Source organism: Bos indicus x Bos taurus, chromosome 26 (genome assembly GCF_003369695.1).
Source record: "Bos indicus x Bos taurus breed Angus x Brahman F1 hybrid chromosome 26, Bos_hybrid_MaternalHap_v2.0, whole genome shotgun sequence".
Lineage (NCBI taxonomy): Eukaryota > Metazoa > Chordata > Mammalia > Artiodactyla > Bovidae > Bos > Bos indicus x Bos taurus.
Window position 1 is genome coordinate 14969319 of NC_040101.1, and position 21237 is coordinate 14990555.

The window sequence follows — 21237 nt, forward strand, 5'->3', positions numbered from 1 at the left end:
AAAGTCTCAGATCGGTAGACCTGGTGCCAGTTGGCGAAAATTTGGCCCCAAAGTCTATAACCTTTGTAGGGTGTGAGAGAATTTCCAAAACAGCCCCAACTTTCAGAATCCCAGAGTAGGAAAGTTCTGGGCCAGGTGGAGCAGGATTTAGATTAGAAAATGATAAGAATTTGCACTCCACGCAAGTACCAAAGGGACTGACATAAACCCCATACGTGGGTCAGGTCATTGCCCTTCTCAAAGCCTTTTGGGGTCTCTGCTCATCATTATGGAAGTCTTCCATCATTTGATGGCCATGGACCAGGCGCTGGGTCCACGCTTTGCTCATTGTGTATACTTAGTACCTAGCAGACTGCTTTACACACAGCATGTGCTCAACAAGTGCTCTTTGGGGGAATAAACGGTCAATCAAGGCCCATTTAGTCCCATCTCCTACAATACCTCTGTCTAAACATGGTCCACAAAATATAACATATCATTTGATTAAAGATGATGGAAAAAGTGGCAAAGGTGGGTACTGATCACATATGCCCACAACCAACAGAAGGCTCATTTTGGACCTGGAAGTCTTCCTTAAGTAATCAGAATGACATCGGTAACATCAATAATGAGCATGATGCCAGTATCAAGTAAACGATATTCCCAAGTTCAAATGCCAAGTAACATGTAGCAAAATTTAATAGTTATTTGTGGTTCTTCAGACCAACTCCAAATTTTGGATCTTTAACCCTATTATCCAAAAATTTCACTGGAAATAATGGACATGATGGCAAAAAAAGGAATGTATTGCTTTACCACCAGATTTTATTAGCAGTAAGATTCAGTATTCACATGGCCGGAGTTCCTAACATGGGTTGAGGGTGAGCAGAACCTCTTCTCTCACAGTGTCTTGGCTACAGAAGTCAAACCTGGGGAGAGAAAACAAGACGTCAGCTCTTCCTGGCACACAGCTGGTGTGTCACATGTGATGACAGCCTCTTCTCTGCCTCTTCTCAGTCTGAGTGAGTGTGACACCTTGTGCCTGAGACTAGATACTGGCTGAGGGAATACCTCTTGGGTACAAAGGACTGCATTTTCCTTTCCAGTTTTATGCCGTGACTATGCAATAGCAGACAGAAAAGATATTATCAGACTCTCAAAGGACAGGGAAGATCTACCAGTCACATCCCTGGAGGACCTACTAAATACGGCATGTTGTCCATGAATGCAGTGAGGAAGAAGAGGGTTGGCAGCATGACAAGAAATCAGCTACAGTTTTAATAAAAAGGAAAAAGAAACAAGCCAAAGTAAAAATCCTGAGGTCCTGGTATTACATTGGCCAGGTGTTCTTATTGTAATTCAATATTCGACTGAAATGATAATTTTACTCATTAAGACTGAATGATACTTAGGAGGCACATTTTTTTACTGGGGTGGGTTGCCATGCCCTCCTCCAGAGGATTTTCCCATCCCAGGGATTGAACCCGGGTCTCCTGCTTTGCAGGCAGATTCTTTACCATCTGAACCAGCAGGGATGTCCAACAAAATACATAAGCATATGTAAATGCCTGAGGCATAAAACATGCTCAGCAAAGACTCTTTCTCTTCATCTTCATTTTCTTCCCTGTAATTTAATGGCTAGCAGATGTGCAAATAGCAAATTAAAGGTTAAAAACTAATCTCAAAAGTGTCACAAGAAACAAAGAGCACACAATAAATATCGATAAAGTTGAATTGAATTTGTTTTGGGGTAGTGAAGAATTTGCTGAAGTCAGATTTCTTGCCCCTGAATTGTGGCTTTGAGACTTCATTGAACTATTTGTAAAATGAGGATATTAGTAGCACTTACCTCCCATTACCACTATCAAGAGCGTAACATAACCATTATTTTGAAATGTTTCTCCTGTCCGTTGCCATCTCTCCTTCCCATCCTATTTCACTCACAGCCCTGGCTAGTTTCCTCACACAAGTGTGGTGATCAGCAATCTGCTGAGTATTTAAGGAAATTTTCCAGCTCTCTGAGATTCCCTCTCTGTAGCTTTCTCCTTGCTGGTACTCAGTCCTATGAAATCTACTTGTCTTGGATTTTCTGGATTCTCAGATCTGTTTCTTCAGGTCAGGTAGTGGGCTCTGCCTGAATTTTCCCTCTTTGTGGGACATCCTGGTTACTTGCTTAAGGCTGTAAGCCAGGACAATTTCAAGACTACACTATTTGTTTATCATCTCTCAGCAATCACTTTCCTTTGTTGCCTAATGTTCAGTATCTTAAAAACTGTGGTTTGATATATTTTGTCTGAATTTCTGTCTGTTTCAGTGGGAAGGTAAATCTGGTCTCTTGTGTCTCCATCTTTGTCAGAAGCAAAAGCTTCTCATTGGACTTACAGGACGACTGAATGATATGATGGAAGAAGCCACATAGCTCTGTACCTCGGAATGGGGCGTTATACTCAATACACTGGACTGATATTAGTACTTTTATGAGTATCGTCATCCTCAACTCACTGTTTCTGGTGATTCCCTATGGTAAATGTCCTTTGATTCACGCACACTCCAATCTTGATTAGAACCAAGGGTTGATCTTTGTCTTCACTAAAAGGGCCAATGATACAGGACAACCTATTTGTGTTCTTTGATACACTGCATGTTTTCCTGGTAATGGCAGTGGCGATTTGGTGAATCCAGGAAGTTTGGGGAAGATACTCATATTGAGCATACACATAGCACAAAGCACAACTGCTAAATGAAACCAACCTGTTCACGTCAGGCTCATGAAACAAGATTCTCAAGCTAACACTTAATTTGTATCAGATCACACAGTGAAAGCGAAAGCCACTCAGCAGTGTCTGACTCTTTGTGATCTGTAGAGTCTATGGGATTCTCCCAGCCAGAACACTGGAGTCGGTAGCTGTTTCCTTCTCCACCAGGGATCGAACACAGGTCTCCCGCATTGCAGGCAGATTCTTCTGAGCTACCAGAGAAGCCCATACAGTCATCCACAAATCTATTAAAGTTGTTTTCCTAAAGTTCTACACTTTCTCCCAAAGAAATAAAAGGTGTTAGGGAGCAGCTACTGCTGAGACAGAGGAGAACCATTGCAGATCATTTAACTTAGAGTTGCTTTTCAGTGGGAGTAGAATTACAATTGTAATAGTGCTTCCGAGCTCTTCGGATGTCTGTTACTTACACTTGTCCATCATTTGCTTCCACGCTGATCTTGGATGCTCCCACTTTGGGTAGAGTTGGGTTGATCACATTGTTGTACCAAAGAAATTTAACCTTCTGCAAAACTCCAACTTCCACATCGGAGTCAAATTCATTGGATTCAGTACTGTCTGGTTTGAGAGTACCGCTTGGGAGTGAAGTTAAACACACACATGAACATACATAAACATAAACATACAAAATACATATATGTATTTGTTTCTAAAACCAGCTTACAGTGTATCTCTAGTAAGATGATTGACACTACACTTGTCAGTCTAACGGTTAAATAAACACAGACATGGATGCTCAGTCAGTGGTAGTTCATTTGCCATCAATAACTCATATTACTTTAAAGTCAGCCTTACTTTGATAAAACTTCAAACACAATCCTCCCACAATTTAATAAATGATGACATCATGATGTCATCCTTTTCCCGTTGTTTCATGGGTAGAATAATGACTTAGTGATTATAAATCAGATGCCATACATCAAAATAAATAACTGTGGTTTTCTCAGGAAATAGTAGGGGAAAAACTTAGGAACCAGAATTCTAAAACATATTAAGGTACAAGGGTGAAATAATATCTTCCTTTTAATGACACATGGCAGTTCTATAATTCTGAAGGGGTTCAGAGCAAGTCTCTCCAGAATGTGCCACTTTGGCAGGTGGACTATTTTGAGCTGAAGAAAATCAAGATTCGTCAGATTCAATAACTTCTACTTTTCCCTTACCTGCCTAAAAGAATTTAGGTAGAAGGCCTGGTTCAGGAAGAGAAATATCGCCTGAGATAAGTACAAGGAATGGCCTGGGTGTGACAAGCTGGCAGGGAGCTCGGTGGGCCCGGCGATCCAAATTCCTCTCCATGTCCCGCTGCCTCTGCATGGCACAGCAAGCCTTTGTTCACCAAATATTCGGTCTTCCCATCTTCCTTTCTCCCCTTTCAAGTCCCAGACCCCTGCTCCCTTCTCCTTAGCTCAGAGTGGCATATAAGCCTCAATTGTTTGGTTGTAGGTCTCATATTACAGGAGCCCCATATGTACATGATTAAATTAGCTTTTCTCCTGTTATCTGCCTATGTTAATTTTATTACTAGACTAGCCAAAGAGCCAAGAAAGGTAAAGCAAAAAACTTTCTTTCCCTGCATTCTCACATGGTAATGAATAAACTCTTTATGTCCATGACATACCTTATATGTGTGAAGGATTCCAATATTTAAGGAGCTGAGAGTTTACTTACTTGAAAATTTCATACTGCTTGGAGTTTCCTTTATCTCCGAACAAAGAAACTAGTATGTGTCCTGTAACTCTCTTTCCAGACAGTGTGACATCCACCTTATACCTCCAACCTACAAAGGGGAAATATTTGCAAAATACCAACTTTTAGAAAAATTACTCCAAAAACAGGATTCCATTACTGCTGAATTTTGAATAATTTTTGTCTGGTTTTGGTAGTTCTAATCACATAGAGATGGATATTCCTTTAACTAAGTGTTCAGAGGGCTAACAATAGGGGGTGGGGGAGGAACACAGACTCTTCCCAAGGTCAAAAGATTTCAAGCCAAGGGACTAAGTAATATATTTTGCTTTCAACTTTTTAACCTAACAATGTATTCAGGATCTTAGAAGAACTTTATATTAAAAGATAATGTGATATTTTCATCAGTTTATTTCATTTTTATAGATCACAGAAGTTTAGAGTACTATCATCTTTTTCTCTAAATAACCTACATTTATCTCAAATATTCTATAAGTCAACTTTCCATCATCACTGGAATTGTATTGACTTGTGGTAATCATTTTATAGTACCAGTCAATAGTGAATTGCCGTTTTTTGCCACTTAGAGCTAGCCTGGGCCAAATTGGAAAGGCGATAAAATTTAGCTTTAGTTTTTATTATGCAGTTAACTCTATTAACTCCCATACAAATAGTTTTCTTCCTCTGCTACCCCAGAAAAGAAACCCAGGGTCTGTCCCCAGGCCTCACCGTTCCCACATCTTCTGATTTCCATCACCCATGAAGTCTACAATCCTGATATGTCTTGAATCTGTCACCTCCTTTCCATTTCCATAACCTCTGCTATCTCTCTCATGAGTTACTTTTCTGTTTGTAAAAAAAAATCTCATAATTTTGCACAGTTAAACTTTTAACAGAGTATAAAGAGGCTGGAGCAGAAGAAGCTTCCTGAATTCAGCACCAGTATCAATTGTGGAGAAATTTATTTTTGTATCAATTGATATCGTGCATGCATGCCTGCTCAGTTGCTCAGTTGTGTCTGACTCTTTGCCACCCCATGGATGTAGCCCACCAGGCTTCTCCGTCCATGGGATTTCCCAGGCAAGAATCCTGGAGTGGGCTGCCATTTCCTCCTGCAGGAGACCTTCCCGACCCAGGGGTGGAACCCTCATCTCTTATATCTCCTAGGATCAGGCTCTAAATTCCACTCTGCCCCTCAAATTTAGCCATGTTTACAGTAAGCATGGCATTGAAGTGTTTTTCCATTTTGGAGAGGAGTGTTTAAAACTTTTGTACAGGAAAGCAGTTTCACACATTTCCACTGGACATGACAAAATACATAGTATTGAGAATTTGAGACAAAATAGGAACTTACGGGCAAAATTGCCGGCATCACCGGTGTTTAGATAAAATGTCTGGCCCTCTGATTTCGTTTTCCCAGGAAATCTGTCAGCATAATGACCCATCTGGGGGCAGCCTTCACTTGGACAGGGGAAACACTTGTTCTAGAGAATATAAGCAAATGATGAACAAGGATGCTCTTTTTAAAAATAGTGTACTATCTTATTCTACATATTGTTGAATTCTCAAATACTCTAATCCCAATCTTGTTCTGATAGTAACAGAAGATTTGAACGGTGCCTCAACAAAGGTTAAAAATGAGTCTCATTATTTACAACAATAAATCAGCTAGTTCACTGTTGCTGCTGCTGATGCTAAGTTGCTTCAGTCCGAATCTATGCGACCCCATAGACGGCAGCCCACCAGGCTCCCCGGTCCTTGGGATTCTCCAGGCAAGAACACTGGAGTGGTTGCCTTTTCCTTCTCCAATGCATGAAAGTGAAAAGTGAAAGTGAAGTCGCTCAGTTGTGCCCGACTCTTAGCAACCCCATGGACTGCAGCCCACCAGGCTCCTCCATCCATGGGATTTTCCAGGCAAGAGTACTGGAGTGGGGTGCCATTGCCTTCTCCGAGTTCACTGCTAAATAACACGATATTAAGAAAAAAATTATAAAAGTCACTTAAGATCATTTATATATATATATATATATATATTTAGCCTTTTCTCTTTTGCCTCTCTGAAGTTGCTCCAGTTGCCCCAAGACACCCCCTCTTGTTTTAGGTGGTCAGAATTTATTTTAGAAAAGTTGAAAAGAAAGAACAAGGTGATAATCAGCTTCTGATATACAAAATAGAATCCACTGGGAAGACAACAGACTTAAAAGTCATTTTTCTCAATTTCTTTAGTTCCCACTTAGCATATCAAGGTCTGAAAGATTCAAATCTCAGAATTTTCCCAATGTGAAGGGAATTTGTTCTAGTTGGTTATTAAGACTTAGCCATGAGGTGAGGGTCTGAAGAAAATTATATCATATAGGAAAATGTCCTTTCTTTTTGGATCAAGAAACGATGGGAAGAAAAGAGGGACAGAAATGAACAGGGGGAGGTAGACAGGTAGAGAGATATAGAAATACCTACTATGAAAGGGCAAGGCCGCCCCACAGAAGAGGCGAGTGGTGAACTCCTGAATCAATGGACCAGATGGGGACTGGGCCAAATCTCAAGGTCTGCATCCAGCAAAGGGAAAAGGGAAGTCGCTCAGTCGTGTCCGACTCTTAGCGACCCCATGGACTGCAGCCTACCAGGCTCCTCAGTCCATGGGATTTTCCAGGCAAGAGTACTGGAGTGGGGTGCCATAAGGGGAAATGGAGTCAGCCGGGAAGAAATACCCAACCTGTGAGAGTGGACATGCCCAGACATCACCTGCAGATGGCAGCAGTGAGCCCTTCAATGTGGTGGATCCCCAAGTCTTCCTTTCTGACCTTCTCACACACACACACCATCACCACCACCACCACCACCAAGATCATCCTGCCCAATATCAACTTGGAGATAGGTGGCCCAAAGGCTGAGAAATCTGCGAAACTGAAAATGCTTTCCTATAAAAGTGAGCATCACTTAAAAGGACTGTTTATATTATTGAATCAGGTCAAGTTTTAACTGGATGGAATTTAAAGCTTCTGTGTTTGTTTTCCCCATTACCTAGAAAACGGGGGTTTGGGAAGAAAATAAAATAAAGCCAAGATGTTCTTGTACATGCAAGCTATATTGTAAATAAAATATGTACCCATCTTCTTTCCCTTACACATAAGAGCTAACATTTGTTGAGTGCTAATTATTATACCTTAGGTTCTGGGCTAAGTAATTAGAACATGTTATCTCATTAATTCCTCCTACCACATACATGGAATTTACCATTTTATTTACATTTTAAAATGAAGAAAGTGATTTAGAGAAGTTGAATGTTTTGCCCCAAATCATTCACCTTTTTAACTGTGGAAGTGGGAATCAGATCCTCTCTCTTCATTGCTAAAGTATAACTGCTTGATAATTATAACTTCACCTGGCATGTTACTTTAAAATTTACATATTTAAATATGTACAAATAAACATGTACCTGTGGTACATATTAAATAACACATGGTATACATTTTTATTCAAAAAAATTATAGTGAAAGGAAAAGCAATAGTAAAAAAAAAGAAAAAGGCAATTGCTATGTTATATTCAAGATCAGGGCTTCCCAAGTGGTGCTAGTGGTAAGAAACCTGCCTGCCAATTCAGGAGACAAAAGAAACATAGTTCCTTCCATCCCTGGGTCGGGAAGATCCCCTGGAGAAGGGCATGGCCACCCACTCCAGTATTCTTGCCTGAAGAATCCCATTGACGGAGGAGCCTGGCGGGCTACAGTCTACACGGTCACAAAGACTTGGACACGACTGAAGCATAGCACACAGGCACACATTCAAGATCAGATTTAAGGATCCTAACTTAGATATCCAGAGGTTACCAAAAAAGATGATAAAAAAAAAACCTGGGCAATTATGTGATTGCACAGAAAGGTCCACATGCCCACAATCCTATTCCTTTGTAAGGTTAACATTTAAGACAACTTTTCCACGGTCATCAGTGTCCTGAGGCCATAGCTCAGGTTTCCAGAGATAAATTTTGGACTTCCAATTATTTTCAAAGCAAGTTTTCACATTTACTCAACACACACAGAAGTGATAAAGAACAAGGTGGACACAGCATTTCAGTTTCACATCCATCTCTCTAAAGTTCTCCCTTGCCTTATCACTATTAGAATAAACATGTATGATTGAAAGCATAAATAAGGTATCAGTCATATAGTATCATTCACTGAGTGTATACTGCATGCAGTGAACCACACCAGTCATGAGAAGTGATGGTCCCAAAATCCTTCAGGTGCAAGAAACGATGTACTTACTTCACTGAAAGCACTGTAAGAGGCACAAGGAAATCCAGCAAAGCCATCAGGGTTGAGGATGCTGTCAGCATAATACTTGTAGCTTCTTAAGTGATTACAGGCCACAAAGTCCCGCGTTCCTTTGAAATCAGACATGATTACACATCAGAGACAGATGTTATTTTTCCAAGTTAATGTCATGTTTGGAACACAGTTGTTGAATAGGTTTCTCTAATTAGTGCAAACTCCTGGCAGTCACAGAACAAAATCATTTATGAAGGGTTGTTATTATTTGAGATGTAATCAGAAGTTAAGATTATAATAGTTATGCCACAGATGAATGAAATGGAAAAATAACGCTAGGAAGAAAAGATCCGTCCATATAGATACAAGTATAATTTAGTAATGTATTCCCTGAGTTAGATTCTTGGAAAGTTGAATACAAGTACATTTTCTTTCCTGTAGTCTGCTCATGTCCACTTCCCTTGGTGAAAATGTGTATCACGGGGATACGATGAAAAGTCCTTGCTTATAGAAAACGTAACACCTGTACCATATTAAAATATGTAGCATGTTTACCAAAAGAAAACACAGATTCTGCCCCAAGGAACTCTCCTTATGTACATAATAAATAGGTTTACCTTCCCAGATCCCATCGATGTCAACAATCTGAGACAGAGCGTTCTTCTTACATCCAGGCATTTCTTTCCCTCCATTTGGGAAGAAATCTAGGTGGCCCACAACTTGGCTCATTCCAAACCCTGAGAAATTTTAAAATATGGGACTCAAAACACTCGAAAATGCTTAAATTCAAAAAACACTCCAGGAGGATGAATTGAGGGACTCACCCAGGTTGGGGATCATTGGGGCAGCATCTGTGTGAATTACATCCACAAACTGGGCATCGCTGGGATCCAATCGGACCAATTCAGGTGTGCCCTCAAAGCAAGGCTCCGCTGGATCCAACCCTAAAACAGACAGGATGTGTCATCTCAGTGTCTTATCAGTGGACACACATGTTCGCCTCTCTCACTAGTAACACACCCGAGTGCAAGTGCAGGTGGTAATCACGAGTAGGGCATGCAAAGAGATAAGTCAGTTCTTCTGTAATGTACCCTTTTCTGAAAGGAAATCTACGTCTAATTTACTATTTGCTTTAAAGTGAATTTTCCTTGAGCCATGGAATGTTCGTGGATACTTAGTCACTGGGTCAATTCTGTCACTAGTACAGTTACAACAAAAGAGGTCAGACTCCGGGAGATAGCACTGGACTCCTGAGAGATTTTCAGGCTAAAAGAGCTCCACCTACACTAACTCCCCTGAGAGCGAGGATCTCGGCATTCACAGTCACTGGGACCACAGTTTGACACAGTGCCTGACTGAGCAGGTTCCACTGGACGTGAATGGACTGTGAAAAGGAAAGTTCTCTCCAGCAAATTAAAGAGAAATATTCCAGTTGCCCTCACCAATCCAAATATAACCAACTTATCTGAAGTACTAAAAAAAGAGAATCAGGAGTTGGGGACAGAGTCGGAAGATGCAAGAGTAAGTAATCATTCCCTGAAATAGTCACCTCTCAGATCCAGGAAAGCAAAGTCCTTCTTAGAAAGTTACAAGGTTTTTGCAGGACCTGGGTATCCAATACATGACTCCACTGGCTAAACGCAACCAGTCTGAGATTGGTAAAATGACAGTTTTGATCTAATTGGCAGCTTGAGCTCTGGCAGCCCAGGCTCCCAGACTATCTGTCCCCACCACTTGGGTTGTGGTTGATGAGGATTGGAATAATTACCAATTGCTGGGAAGCAGAATATAACTAATTAATACATTTTTGATCTCTTTGGGTTTAATTCTATTTATTCTATTATTTATGCTATTTATTTTATTCACTAAACTCATCCTTTGTGAATATCTGACAAAGAGAAAATAGATATGAATAAGACCGCCAGATGTTAAGTCACATGTGAGTATTTATATGCTAAACAGGGCTCTGTAGACCAAAGATCAGTATTAATAAACAATAAGATCTCAGAATGCACTCAGAGAAGGAAATGGCACCCCACTCCAGTACTCTTGCCTAGAAAATCCCATGGATGGAGGAGCCTGGTGGGCTGCAGTCCATGGGGTCGCCAGGAGTCGGACACGACTGAGCGACTTCACTTTCACTTTTCACTTTCATGCATTGGAGAAGGAAATGGCAACCCTCTCCAGTGTTCTTGCCTGGAGAATCCCAGGGACAGGGGAGCCTGGTGGGCTGCCGTCTATGGGGTCGCATAGAGTCGGACACGACTGAAGCGACTTAGCAGCAGCAGAACACACTGATTTCTCTGATCCTGTGACCTAATTCGGAAAATGTAAAAACTTGTCTCCTCAGGTAAAAATCAGGCCTCTCTGTCAAATTTCTATCCTTGTAGACCCCATATAGGCTTCACCTGGTCCAATTTTGCAGCTTTTTACTGTTTTGACCTACCCGTGATACGTCCAATAGCCCCATTGGTCCTCCTTCCTGCCTCCCCAGCAGCGTGGGCACCCAGACTGTGGCCAATGATGTGGACATCAGAAAGCGAGTATTCAAATGATGACTGTTGAAAAGAAAACTCCTTCAGAATGTTTTCAAATTGGCAAAATTCAAGACAGGCAGAAAAGAGAGAGCTCCGAAAACTCAACTTTTAAGAAGACATGCTGCCCCTTCCAAGCAATCGATTTTCAGGGATTATGTTCATTTATAATAGAAAATGGCGATAGTTTAGTACTTAAACTGGTGGAAGTAGTACTCTCTTTTACTGTTTCACTACATAGAGGAAACCTTTGATGGTATAAGGACTTGTTGTCCTGAGGGGATGAAGCAAGTATTTGGATTAGAAAGTAATAATGGCATCACTGACTCGATGGGTGTGAGTCTGAGTGAACTCCGGGAGTTGGTGATGGACAGGGAGGCCTGGCGTGCTGCGATTCATGGGGTCGCAAAGAGTCGGACGAGACTGAGCGACTGAACTGAACTGGATGATTCTTTAACACATGATGTTGGGAAAACTGGACGGTTACATGCAAAAGAATAAAACTGGACCACTGTCTTAAACCATACACAAAAGTAAACTCAAAATGGATTAAAACTTAAACGTAAGACCTGAAACCATAAAACACCCGGAAGAAGCATAGGAAGTACATTCTTTGACATCCATCTTAGCAATATTTTTTTGGATGTGTCAAAAGCAGGCAAAAGAAACAAAAGCAAAAATAAACAAACAGAACTAATCAAACCGAAACACTTTTTCACAGTGAAGGAAACCATCACAAACCAAGAAGGCAACTTATTAGATGGGAGAAGATATTTGCAAATTATATATTCCATAAGAGGCTGACATTCAAAACAGACAAAGAGCTCACATAACTCAATATAAAAAACCCAAATAATCTGATTAAAAAATGAAGGGAGGACCCAAATAGACATTCTAAGTCAGACATACAGATAGCCAACAGATGGATGAAAAGACCTTCAACATTATTAATCATTTAGTTCAGTTCAGTTCAGTCACTCAGTCATGTCTGACTCTTTGCAACCCCATGAACTGCAGCATGCCAGGCCTTCCTGCCCCTCACCAACTCCAGGAGCTTACTCAAACTCATGTCCATCAAGTCGGTGATGCCATCCAGCCAACTCATCCTCTGTCATCCCCTTCTCTTCCTGCCTTCAATCTTCCCCAGCATCAGGGTCTTTTCAAATGAGTTGGTTCTTCACATCAGGTGGCCAAAGTATTGGAGTTTCAGCTTCAGCATCAGTACTTCCAGTGAATATTCAGGACTGATTGCCTGTAGGATTGACTGGTTGGATCTCCTTGCAGTCCAAGGGACTCTCAAGAGTCTTCTCCAACACAGCAGTTCAAAAGCATCAATTCTTTGGTGCTCAGCTTTCTTTATAGTCCACCTCTCACATCCATACATGACTACTGGAAAAACCATAGCTTTGACAAGATGGACCTTTGTCGGCAAAGTAATGTCTCTGCTTTTAAATATGCTGTCTAGGTTGGTCATAGCTTTTCTTCAAAGGAGCAAGCATCTTTTAATTTCATGGCTGCAGTCACCATCTGCAGTGATTTTGGAGCCCCAAAAGATAAAGTCTGTCACTGTTTCCCCATCTACTTGCCATGAAGTGATTGGACTGGATGGCCTGATCTTAGTTTTCTAAATGCTGAGTTTTAAGCCAACTTTTTCATTCTCCTCCTTCACTTTCATGAAGAGGCTCTTTAGTTCTTTACTTTCTGCCATAAGGGTGGTGTAATCTGCATATTTGAGGTTATTGATATTTCTCCCAGCAATCTTGATTCCAGCTTGTGCTTCCTCCAGCCCAGCGTTTCTCATGATGTACTCTGCATATAAGTTAAATAAGCAGGGTGACAATATACGTCCTTGACCTACTCCTTTCCTGATTTGGAACCAGTCTGTTGTTCCATGTCCAGTTCTAACTGTTGCTTCTTGACCTGCATACAGATTTCTCAGGAGGCAGGTCACGTGGCCTGGTATTCCCATCTCCTGAAGAATTTTCCACAGTTTATTGTGATCCACACAGTCAAAGGCTTTGGCATAGTCAATAAGGCAGAAGTAGATATTTTTCTGGAACTTTCTTGCTTTTTTGATGATCCAACGGATGTTGACAATTTGATCTCTGGTTCCTCTGTCTTTTCTAAATCCAGCTTGAACATCTGGAAGTTCATGGTTCATGTACTATTGAAGCCTAGCTTGGAAAATTTTGAGCATTACTTTGCTAGTGTGTGAGATGAGTTCAATTGTGCGGTACTGTGGCCACTTCTGACTGAAAAAGGTTACTAATCATTCAGTTCAGTTTAGTTCAGTTCAGTCACTCAGTCGTGTCTGACTGTTTGCGACCCCATGAACTGCAGCACACCAGGCCTCCCTGTTCATCCCCAACTCCTGGAGTTCACCCAAACTCACGTCCATCAAGTCAGTGATGCCATCCAGCCATCTCGTCCTCTGTTGTCCCCTTTTCCTCTTGCCCCCAATCCCTCCCAGCATCAGAGTCTTTTCCAATGAGTCAACTCTTCGCATGAGGTGGCCAAAGTACTGGAGTTTCAGCTTTAGCATCATTCCTTCCAAAGAAATCCCAGGACTGATCTTCAGAATGGACTGGTTGGTTCTCCTTGCAATCCAAGGGACTCTCAAGAGTCTTCTCCAACACCACAGTTCAAAAGCATCAATTCTTCAGCACTCAGCTTTCTTCACAGTCCAACTCTCACATTCATACATGACCACAGGAAAAGCCATAGCCTTGACTAGACAGACCTTTGTTGGCAAAGTAATGTCTCTGCTTTTGAATATGCTATCTAGGTTGGTCATAACTTTCCTTCCAAGGAGTAAGCGTCTTTTAATTTCACGGCTGCAGTCACCAAATAAAGTCTGACACTGTTTCCACTGTTTCCCCATCTATTTGCCATGAAGTGATGGGACCGGATGCCATGATCTTAGTTTTCTGAATGTTGAGCTTTAAGCCAACTTTTTCACTCTCCTCTTTAACTTTCATCAAGAGGCTTTTTAGTTCCCCAAGGCCAGGGGCAGCGGCCGGGAAGAGCTACCCCACATCCAAGGAGCAGTGGCCGCACGGGGGCAGGAGGGCCGAGAGGAGCTACTCCATGTTACAGGTCAGGAGGGGTGGTGGTGAGGAGATACCCCTCGTCCAAGGTAAGGAGCAGCGGCTGCACTTTGCTGGAGCAGCTGTGAAGAGATACGCCACGTCCAAGGTAAGAGAAACCCAAGTAAGACCATAGGTGTTGCAAGAGGGCATCAGAGGGCAGACACACTGAAACCATAATCACAGAAAACTAGTCAGTCTACTAATCATTCAGTTCAGTCGCTCAGTCGTGTCCGACTCTTTGTGACCCCATGAATCGCAGCACACCAGGCCTCCCTGTCCATCACCAACTCCCGGAGTTCACCCAAACTCACATCCATCAAGTCAGTGATGCCATCCAGCCATCTCATCCTCTGTCATCCCCTTCTCCTCCTGCCCACAATCCCTCCCAGCATCAGAGTCTTTTCCAATGAGTCAACTCTTCGCACGAGGTGGCCAAAGTACTGGAGTTTCAGCTTTAGCATCATTCCTTCCAAAGAAATCTCAGGGCTGATCTCCTTCAGAATGGACTGGTTAGGGAAGTGCAAATCAAAACTACAGTGAGACAATACCTCATACTTGTCAGAATGGCTATTATCAAAAAGACAACAGATACTGAGTGTTGGCAAGGATATGGAGAAAAGGGAATCCTCAAGTATGTCAGTGAATGGACATAGGGAATGTAAATTGATACAGCCACTATGGAAAATAGTATGGAGTTTCTTTAAAAAATTAAATACAAAACTATCATACGGTCCAGCAATTCCACTTCTGGGTACTGTTTCTAAGAAAATGAAAACATGATTTCCAAAAGATATATGCGTTCCTATGTTCATTGCAGAATTATTTACAATAGCCAAGCTATGGGAGCAACCCAAGAGTCTATCAATAGGTGCATAAAGAAGATGTAGTACAGACATACTGTGTTTCATTGAGCTTTGCTTTATTGTGTTTCACAGATGCTGTGGTTGTTTTTTGTTTGTTTGTTTTTTACAAGCTAAAGGATTCTGGCAACTCTGCTTTGAACAAGTCTAACTGCGCCATTTTTCCAACAGCATTTGTTCACTTTGTGTTTCTGTGTCACTTTTTGGTAATGGTCAGAATATTTCAAAATTTTTATTATTATAGTATTTCTTATGGTGATCAGTGACCTTTGATATTACTACTGTAATTGTTTTGGGGTGCCACAAACCATAGTCATGTGGATGGTGAATTTAATCAATAAATGTTCTGCTGTATCCACGAACCAGACATTGCAATTATATATACTGGCACATGAAACTATTGGAATATTGTGTGTCAACTTTACTTCAGTTTTTAAAAAAAGTAAAAGAAAAAAAAGAGAAAAGAAAAGAATAATGAAAGCAATTACTTAAGCTTTTTCAAGTTTCATATTTTCTAAGTTTTTAGTTAGCAAATCAGGTTAACTTGTTATCACTGTGCTTCTCTTCAAACAAACAAACAAAACCCCTAGTTTAATTATCATGTCAACTTGGCTTAATAATTGGTTATGTTAAAAAAACTAACAGTGGAATTCAGTAGATAGACCTTACCTGGTTTGCTTGAATAATAGCACTTAAAATTAGTTTAATTTCAACTTAATGGGCGATGAATTGATGAAGGTCAAATTGATTTAATTGATGAAGCTTAAATCAAGATTCTTTTTTTTTTTTTTGCATTTTTCTCTTCAATCAAGGAGAATGCAGCTCTCAGTAGAAAAAATATTTTATCAGTTCTCATACATGCAGCAATTTGGGGGGAAGAGAATTCAGACAGCCATGTGCATGGGCTTTTATGTAACCCAGAGTTCGTTACCTTAAGAACATCCACTAAATACGCCACCTCCGCACCCACGATCCGGATGTTCTGTGTGGCTTGTGTGTATCCTGTGTGGGAGCCGCCTTTCCAGTCCACACAGATGCAGTTCACGCTTTCCACGCTGAACAGGTTCTGGTGGGAGGGACACCGTAAATTGGTAAACAATTCAGGATCTTAACTAACTCCTAATTAACACTCTGGAACTCTAGGATCAACTCTCTTCTTGACCTACACAATATCATGCTCACTTTTTAACCCGAAGTCAGTAAACAAAACTTCTGTTACAGTTACAGAATACTTTTTAAAGCTTAACACTGGCTCTAAACTAGAGATTTGGCCATAATGGGAAATGGATTCTTGGGATGTCTACACAACAGATGCATGGATGTTTGTTTTGGGGAAAGGTGCATAAAATGTGGTACAGTGGTTTGTCTCATTAGCGCATCATCAGCTTCACAAGACTACATTGTCTCTTACTAGAATGCACCCCAGGACATCACCTGTCTTGTCCACTGATGTATCCTCAGTGCCTCAGACAGTTCCTGGCATATAGTAGGTATTCAATAAATATTTACTAAATAATGGAATAAGTGAAAGACTGTGTCAGGGCCCTTTAAATAAAGATATTGAAGGCAAATGAATAGGCTTTTCCATGATAGAAAGATAAATCTAAGTTTTTGTATGAATGTGTTTTATTGTACATCACTGAAGTTATTTCACATAAAAATACAACCTTCCAGATATCTACTGGATGTGAGGATCAGTGATAGTTTCATGAATGCTGGACTTGGCAGAAATTTTGTTTATTTGTGTATGTATTTATGCATATCCTCACCTTTTTGCCAAGAAGAATTTGAGAATGAAGCAATCTTAGAATCCACCTCCAACTCTTTCATTTTACAGAGAGTAAAATCCAAAGAGGGGCAACAATTTGCTAGTGTCCTGGTTAGCCGAGGATAGAGTCAGAACTGGAATTTAGGGCATTTGTTCTTCTAATTTAACCTACTCACTCCTCCATCTTGATGCCCAAAGCCAATCAAATGCAAGAAAAACACAGCTGCCTTTGGGATCTCAAAAATAAACTATACATATATCTGAAAATCTACATACCTTTGGAGCTGAGAATGGTAAACTTATCTTTTCTTCACTGTAGTATATAAATCTATTACTTACCCTCCCTCCTCCCCCAGCTCAATAATCAACTATAAAGTATTTTAGAAGACAAGTTGTGGCCTTACTGATTATTTCTAATCTTAACTGCCTTCAGTTAAGATTCAGTCAAAACTCTCTTGAAGTTAATTCAGCCTTTAATTTGAGTCATAGACAGGCCTGAAATAAGACCTCTAAAGAAAAGACTGCATCTTGGTGCCACAGTTGGCCACAAAAGCTTGATGAAGAAATGAATCAACAATAATGCTCCTCCAGCACTAGCAGTTACTCAGAAAATGTACTCTGTTTGATTTTCTGTCCTTTAATTCTTCATTATCACAGGGCACATAGCCAAAGACAAATTCAAGAAAATAGGATCACTACTGTTGAAACAACAGGAGCCAGAAATGAAAATCTACACAGTTTTTCAAGCTATCGCTACTATAGGAGATCAACAAGTAGCAAGTGAAAATCATAGGAAAATAATTAGTTTGGGCAAAATGAGTTATCTTAGTTCTTCACAGAGAAATCCAAGCCTATTGAAGAAATGAAAGCTATCGACAATGCAACAAATGCTGCATCAGTATGGCAGCATCTGTTGTGAAAATTTTGAAATATCTCTGTATTAGTTACTAAATAATCGCTACTTAGAGCCACCACATGCCTGCCAGCTTTGCTGGTCTGACCTGCACCCTGTGTCACCTCCTGGACCTCCTCTGGGAACCCCAGGCCCAGTGAGGTCAGAGGAGACTCCAACCTCCTGCTGACAGGAATCTGTCCTGACTGTTGGGGCCTTGCCTTGTTAATTACCACTCTGGAAACAACTTCCTTAATAGATTTACAGTCCCACCTTGCAAATACTCTGCAGCCAGTTTTCATCTCCTTTGTCTATGAATCCATGAATAACAAAGCGGGTTTTTCTATTTGTTTTGAAATTGGAGCTTGCGATGGTTGATTCATCTGCAACGATTTCCTGTTTGGGGGAGAAAAATGTCTAACGTCAAGTTTCTGAGAGTATCCAGTAGGGCTGCCTGTACGAGGAGGGAAGTGGCAGGTGGGAGAAGACTACTGAGTCTCGGGGTCCTTGGGAGTAAAGAGTCTTTCATTACAACCAAGCTATTTCCAAACATTACCAAGTCACTCCTTTCCAGATGTTGTAAAATTTTTGCATTTGCAGCACTTGGGTAATGTGTCTGCTATAATATTGGAGGCAGAGGATGAGATGATTAGAGAGCATCACGGACTCAATGGACATGAATTTGAGCAAACTCCGGGAGGTGGTGAAGGACAGGGAAGCCTGGCGTGCTGCAGTCCATGAGGTCACAAAGAGTTGGACATGACTTAGAGGCTAAACAACACCACCACAATACTGGTGGTGGGGTCTTGTCTTTGACCAATGGAAAACTACATATGTATGTATTTTATAGATACAAAATATGTTAGGAGATTACACATAACATCTGGAGATTATATATAATAACCATTTTTAGAATATTGTATTAAATGCACCATAGAGGTAGAATAAGAATAATACTAAGTAAATGGATTCTTTAAACAAGTTATCAAACAAGACTTTAATAAACAAGTTAGATGAAATAACACTTAAGCTCTCTGCCCTAAAAATCTCCACTGTGTGACTTGTTCTTTTCAGAAGACAAAATTCAGTATCCTTATTACATGAAACAGATGAAACTTAGTTCTGAAAACAATGAGTGTTCTTACTTGAAAGTTGTTTGGGTTCTCATTAGTGTATAGGAGGAAGCGAGTGTTGACTTCTTCTGGAGACCAAGGCAATACTTTGAGGGGTCTTTCTATAATTCCTGCCCAAGGGGAATCATCACTGAAGCAGCCAAGTCTATCGTAGCAGACTTCTTTTCCTGCAATCACACAGCAGTGTTAGTTTCGCCAGAATGCTCTTTTTAATGGTCTCCCTGCCAATGTTTGAGTTAAATTACTTTTTGTGACATGTTTTCTTCCTCCACATCCTCAGATACCTTCTTATCCACACACTCACAAAACTACTTCAACACACAACATCCCAGCTCAGGACATGCTGCTACTTCTTGTTTCTACAACGTAGGACCGCCTCACTCCCCTTCTGTCCCTGTCCGGTCCCATGCTAGGGCTTGATTAAGACTCTCAACTCAGATGTCTTCTTTGGGCCTCCGGTGCCCAAGAAAGGAGTAGCTTTGTGTCCCCAGGCCGTGGAGTAAGGGATGAAGTGCTTACCTTCTTGCAACCGTCTTCTGACTTTGGGTTTGGGGTTGAGAGCTTAAGTTTCATGCAAATGTCCAAACTTTATATATCTACCTGGGTGAGTATTTAGGTCTCACCCTATTGGATATATTTAGAGGCATCCTAAATTCTTGTGATGAAAAAGGCTGCTCACAAATAATCAAATATAAAGCCCATGGTGGGGCTTCTCTGGTGGCTCAGTGGTAAAGAATTCGCCTGCCAATGCAGGAGACAGGGGTTCAATCCCTGATCCAGGAAGATCCCACATGCCATGGAGCAACTAAGCCCACATGCCACAACTATTGAGCCTGTGCTCTAGAGCCCGGGAGCCACAACTCCTGAGCCCACGTACCACAAGTACTGAAGCCCCCATACTCTAGAACCCATGGTCCACAGCAAGAGAATCCACAGCAATGAGAAGCCCACACGCCACAACTAGAGAAAAGCCAGTGCAGCAACAAAGACCCGACACAGCCAAAAATTAATTAATTAATTAATCTAATTAAAATAAAAAGAAAGTCCATGGTTTGACACAACTCTGCACTTGAATGTTAACCCATAAAAGAACAACGCAAAGGAAGGGTTATCCAGGAGTTACACCATTAACAGTAGGAGTAGCAGTTGTTGTAGGGGCTGCATTCTTGAAAACTTACTATGCGCCAAGTACTAGGCAAGATGATTTACATACATTATCATACCTACGTCTCACAATTATCTTACAGTAGGGGTGGTATTATATGCCCAGTTGACAGATGAAGATAGTGAAGCACAGAGAGGTTAAGAATTTTGCTCAGGGAATTACAGTTGTGGCTGGTGGAACCCGGGTTCAAAGTCTACACATGACTCCAAGCTAGGATTGCTAAATTTAGAAAGGAAAATCCAAGTTAAATTGGTGTTTCAGATAAACAATACATTTTTATTGAAAAAATAACAATAAATTTAAATTCTATTTTTTATAATGATAAATTTTATTATTTATATGACTGTGGCATATATTCTTGGTTTTATCTGAAATTCAATTTTAACAGGGTGTCTTAGCTTTTACCTAGCAGCCTTACTCCCAATACCTAGGCTCCTAATCATGGATCTCTCCTACTCACTTATTCCTCATCCTCATAGTGGCTTGAATTCAGCTGTTGAAGTCTTTCTTCCAAGTATTGAGCAGTAAGTCTCTTCCAGCATGACAAAAATATTTTTTCTTACCTACGACTGCTCCCAGCAACAGTGAAAGTGTCCAGATTAGCAGCATCTAAATAAAATTTTAAAATATAATTGAGTCCAGGTAAGTTTTTAAAAGACTGGCATAATACAAGTCTGAATGGGTAAATTCGAATAAACTAGACAACAAGCTTCAGACTCACTGTGGCAGTTCTGTTGAGTTCTGCGCACAGCCAGGTAGCACCTAGAGGTCCTTTTATAGGCAAATCTTATCTTTTTGAGCAATGCCATGGAAAAGTGGCATGAGAAAAGAGGAGGTTCCAAGGGTGTATTTCTAATTTTAGTCATAAATAAACCATGACTGATAGAGTAAGTAAAGTTTTCCACCGTAGTTTTCGAAAGATGAGAAAACGGTAGATATGAATCAGTTCAGTTCAGTTCAGTCACTTAGTCATGTCCGACTCTTTGCGACCCCATGAATCGCGGCACGCCAGGCCTCCCTGTCCTTCTGTTTTAATGGGATTATAATGGTTAGAATCATCATAAGTTCATTGTAGTGAAGTTTTTGGTC

At 40.8% G+C, this 21237-nt stretch overlaps 1 protein-coding gene across 2 annotated transcripts; it reads right to left on the reverse strand.

Annotated features, from left to right (window-relative positions):
• Positions 1-782: 782 nt before the first annotated feature.
• Positions 783-20889, reverse strand: LOC113884574 (pancreatic triacylglycerol lipase). Of its 2 annotated transcripts, XM_027529221.1 has the most exons (13): positions 20870-20889; positions 20712-20757; positions 18996-19150; positions 18124-18246; positions 16122-16256; positions 11154-11265; positions 9532-9651; positions 9325-9444; positions 8705-8823; positions 5794-5923; positions 4422-4530; positions 3164-3328; positions 783-908 (listed from the first exon to the last, which is right to left on the reverse strand). In XM_027529221.1, exons 2-13 carry the CDS (start codon positions 20755-20757, stop codon positions 845-847), a joined length of 1398 nt encoding a protein of 465 aa, XP_027385022.1. In that variant the 5' UTR covers positions 20870-20889; the 3' UTR covers positions 783-844. The 2 variants fall into 2 exon arrangements, with proteins under 2 accessions (XP_027385022.1, XP_027385021.1); XM_027529220.1 differs by lacking the exon at positions 20870-20889 and having other exon boundaries at positions 18981-19150.
• Between the last annotated feature and the right edge of the window lie 348 nt (positions 20890-21237).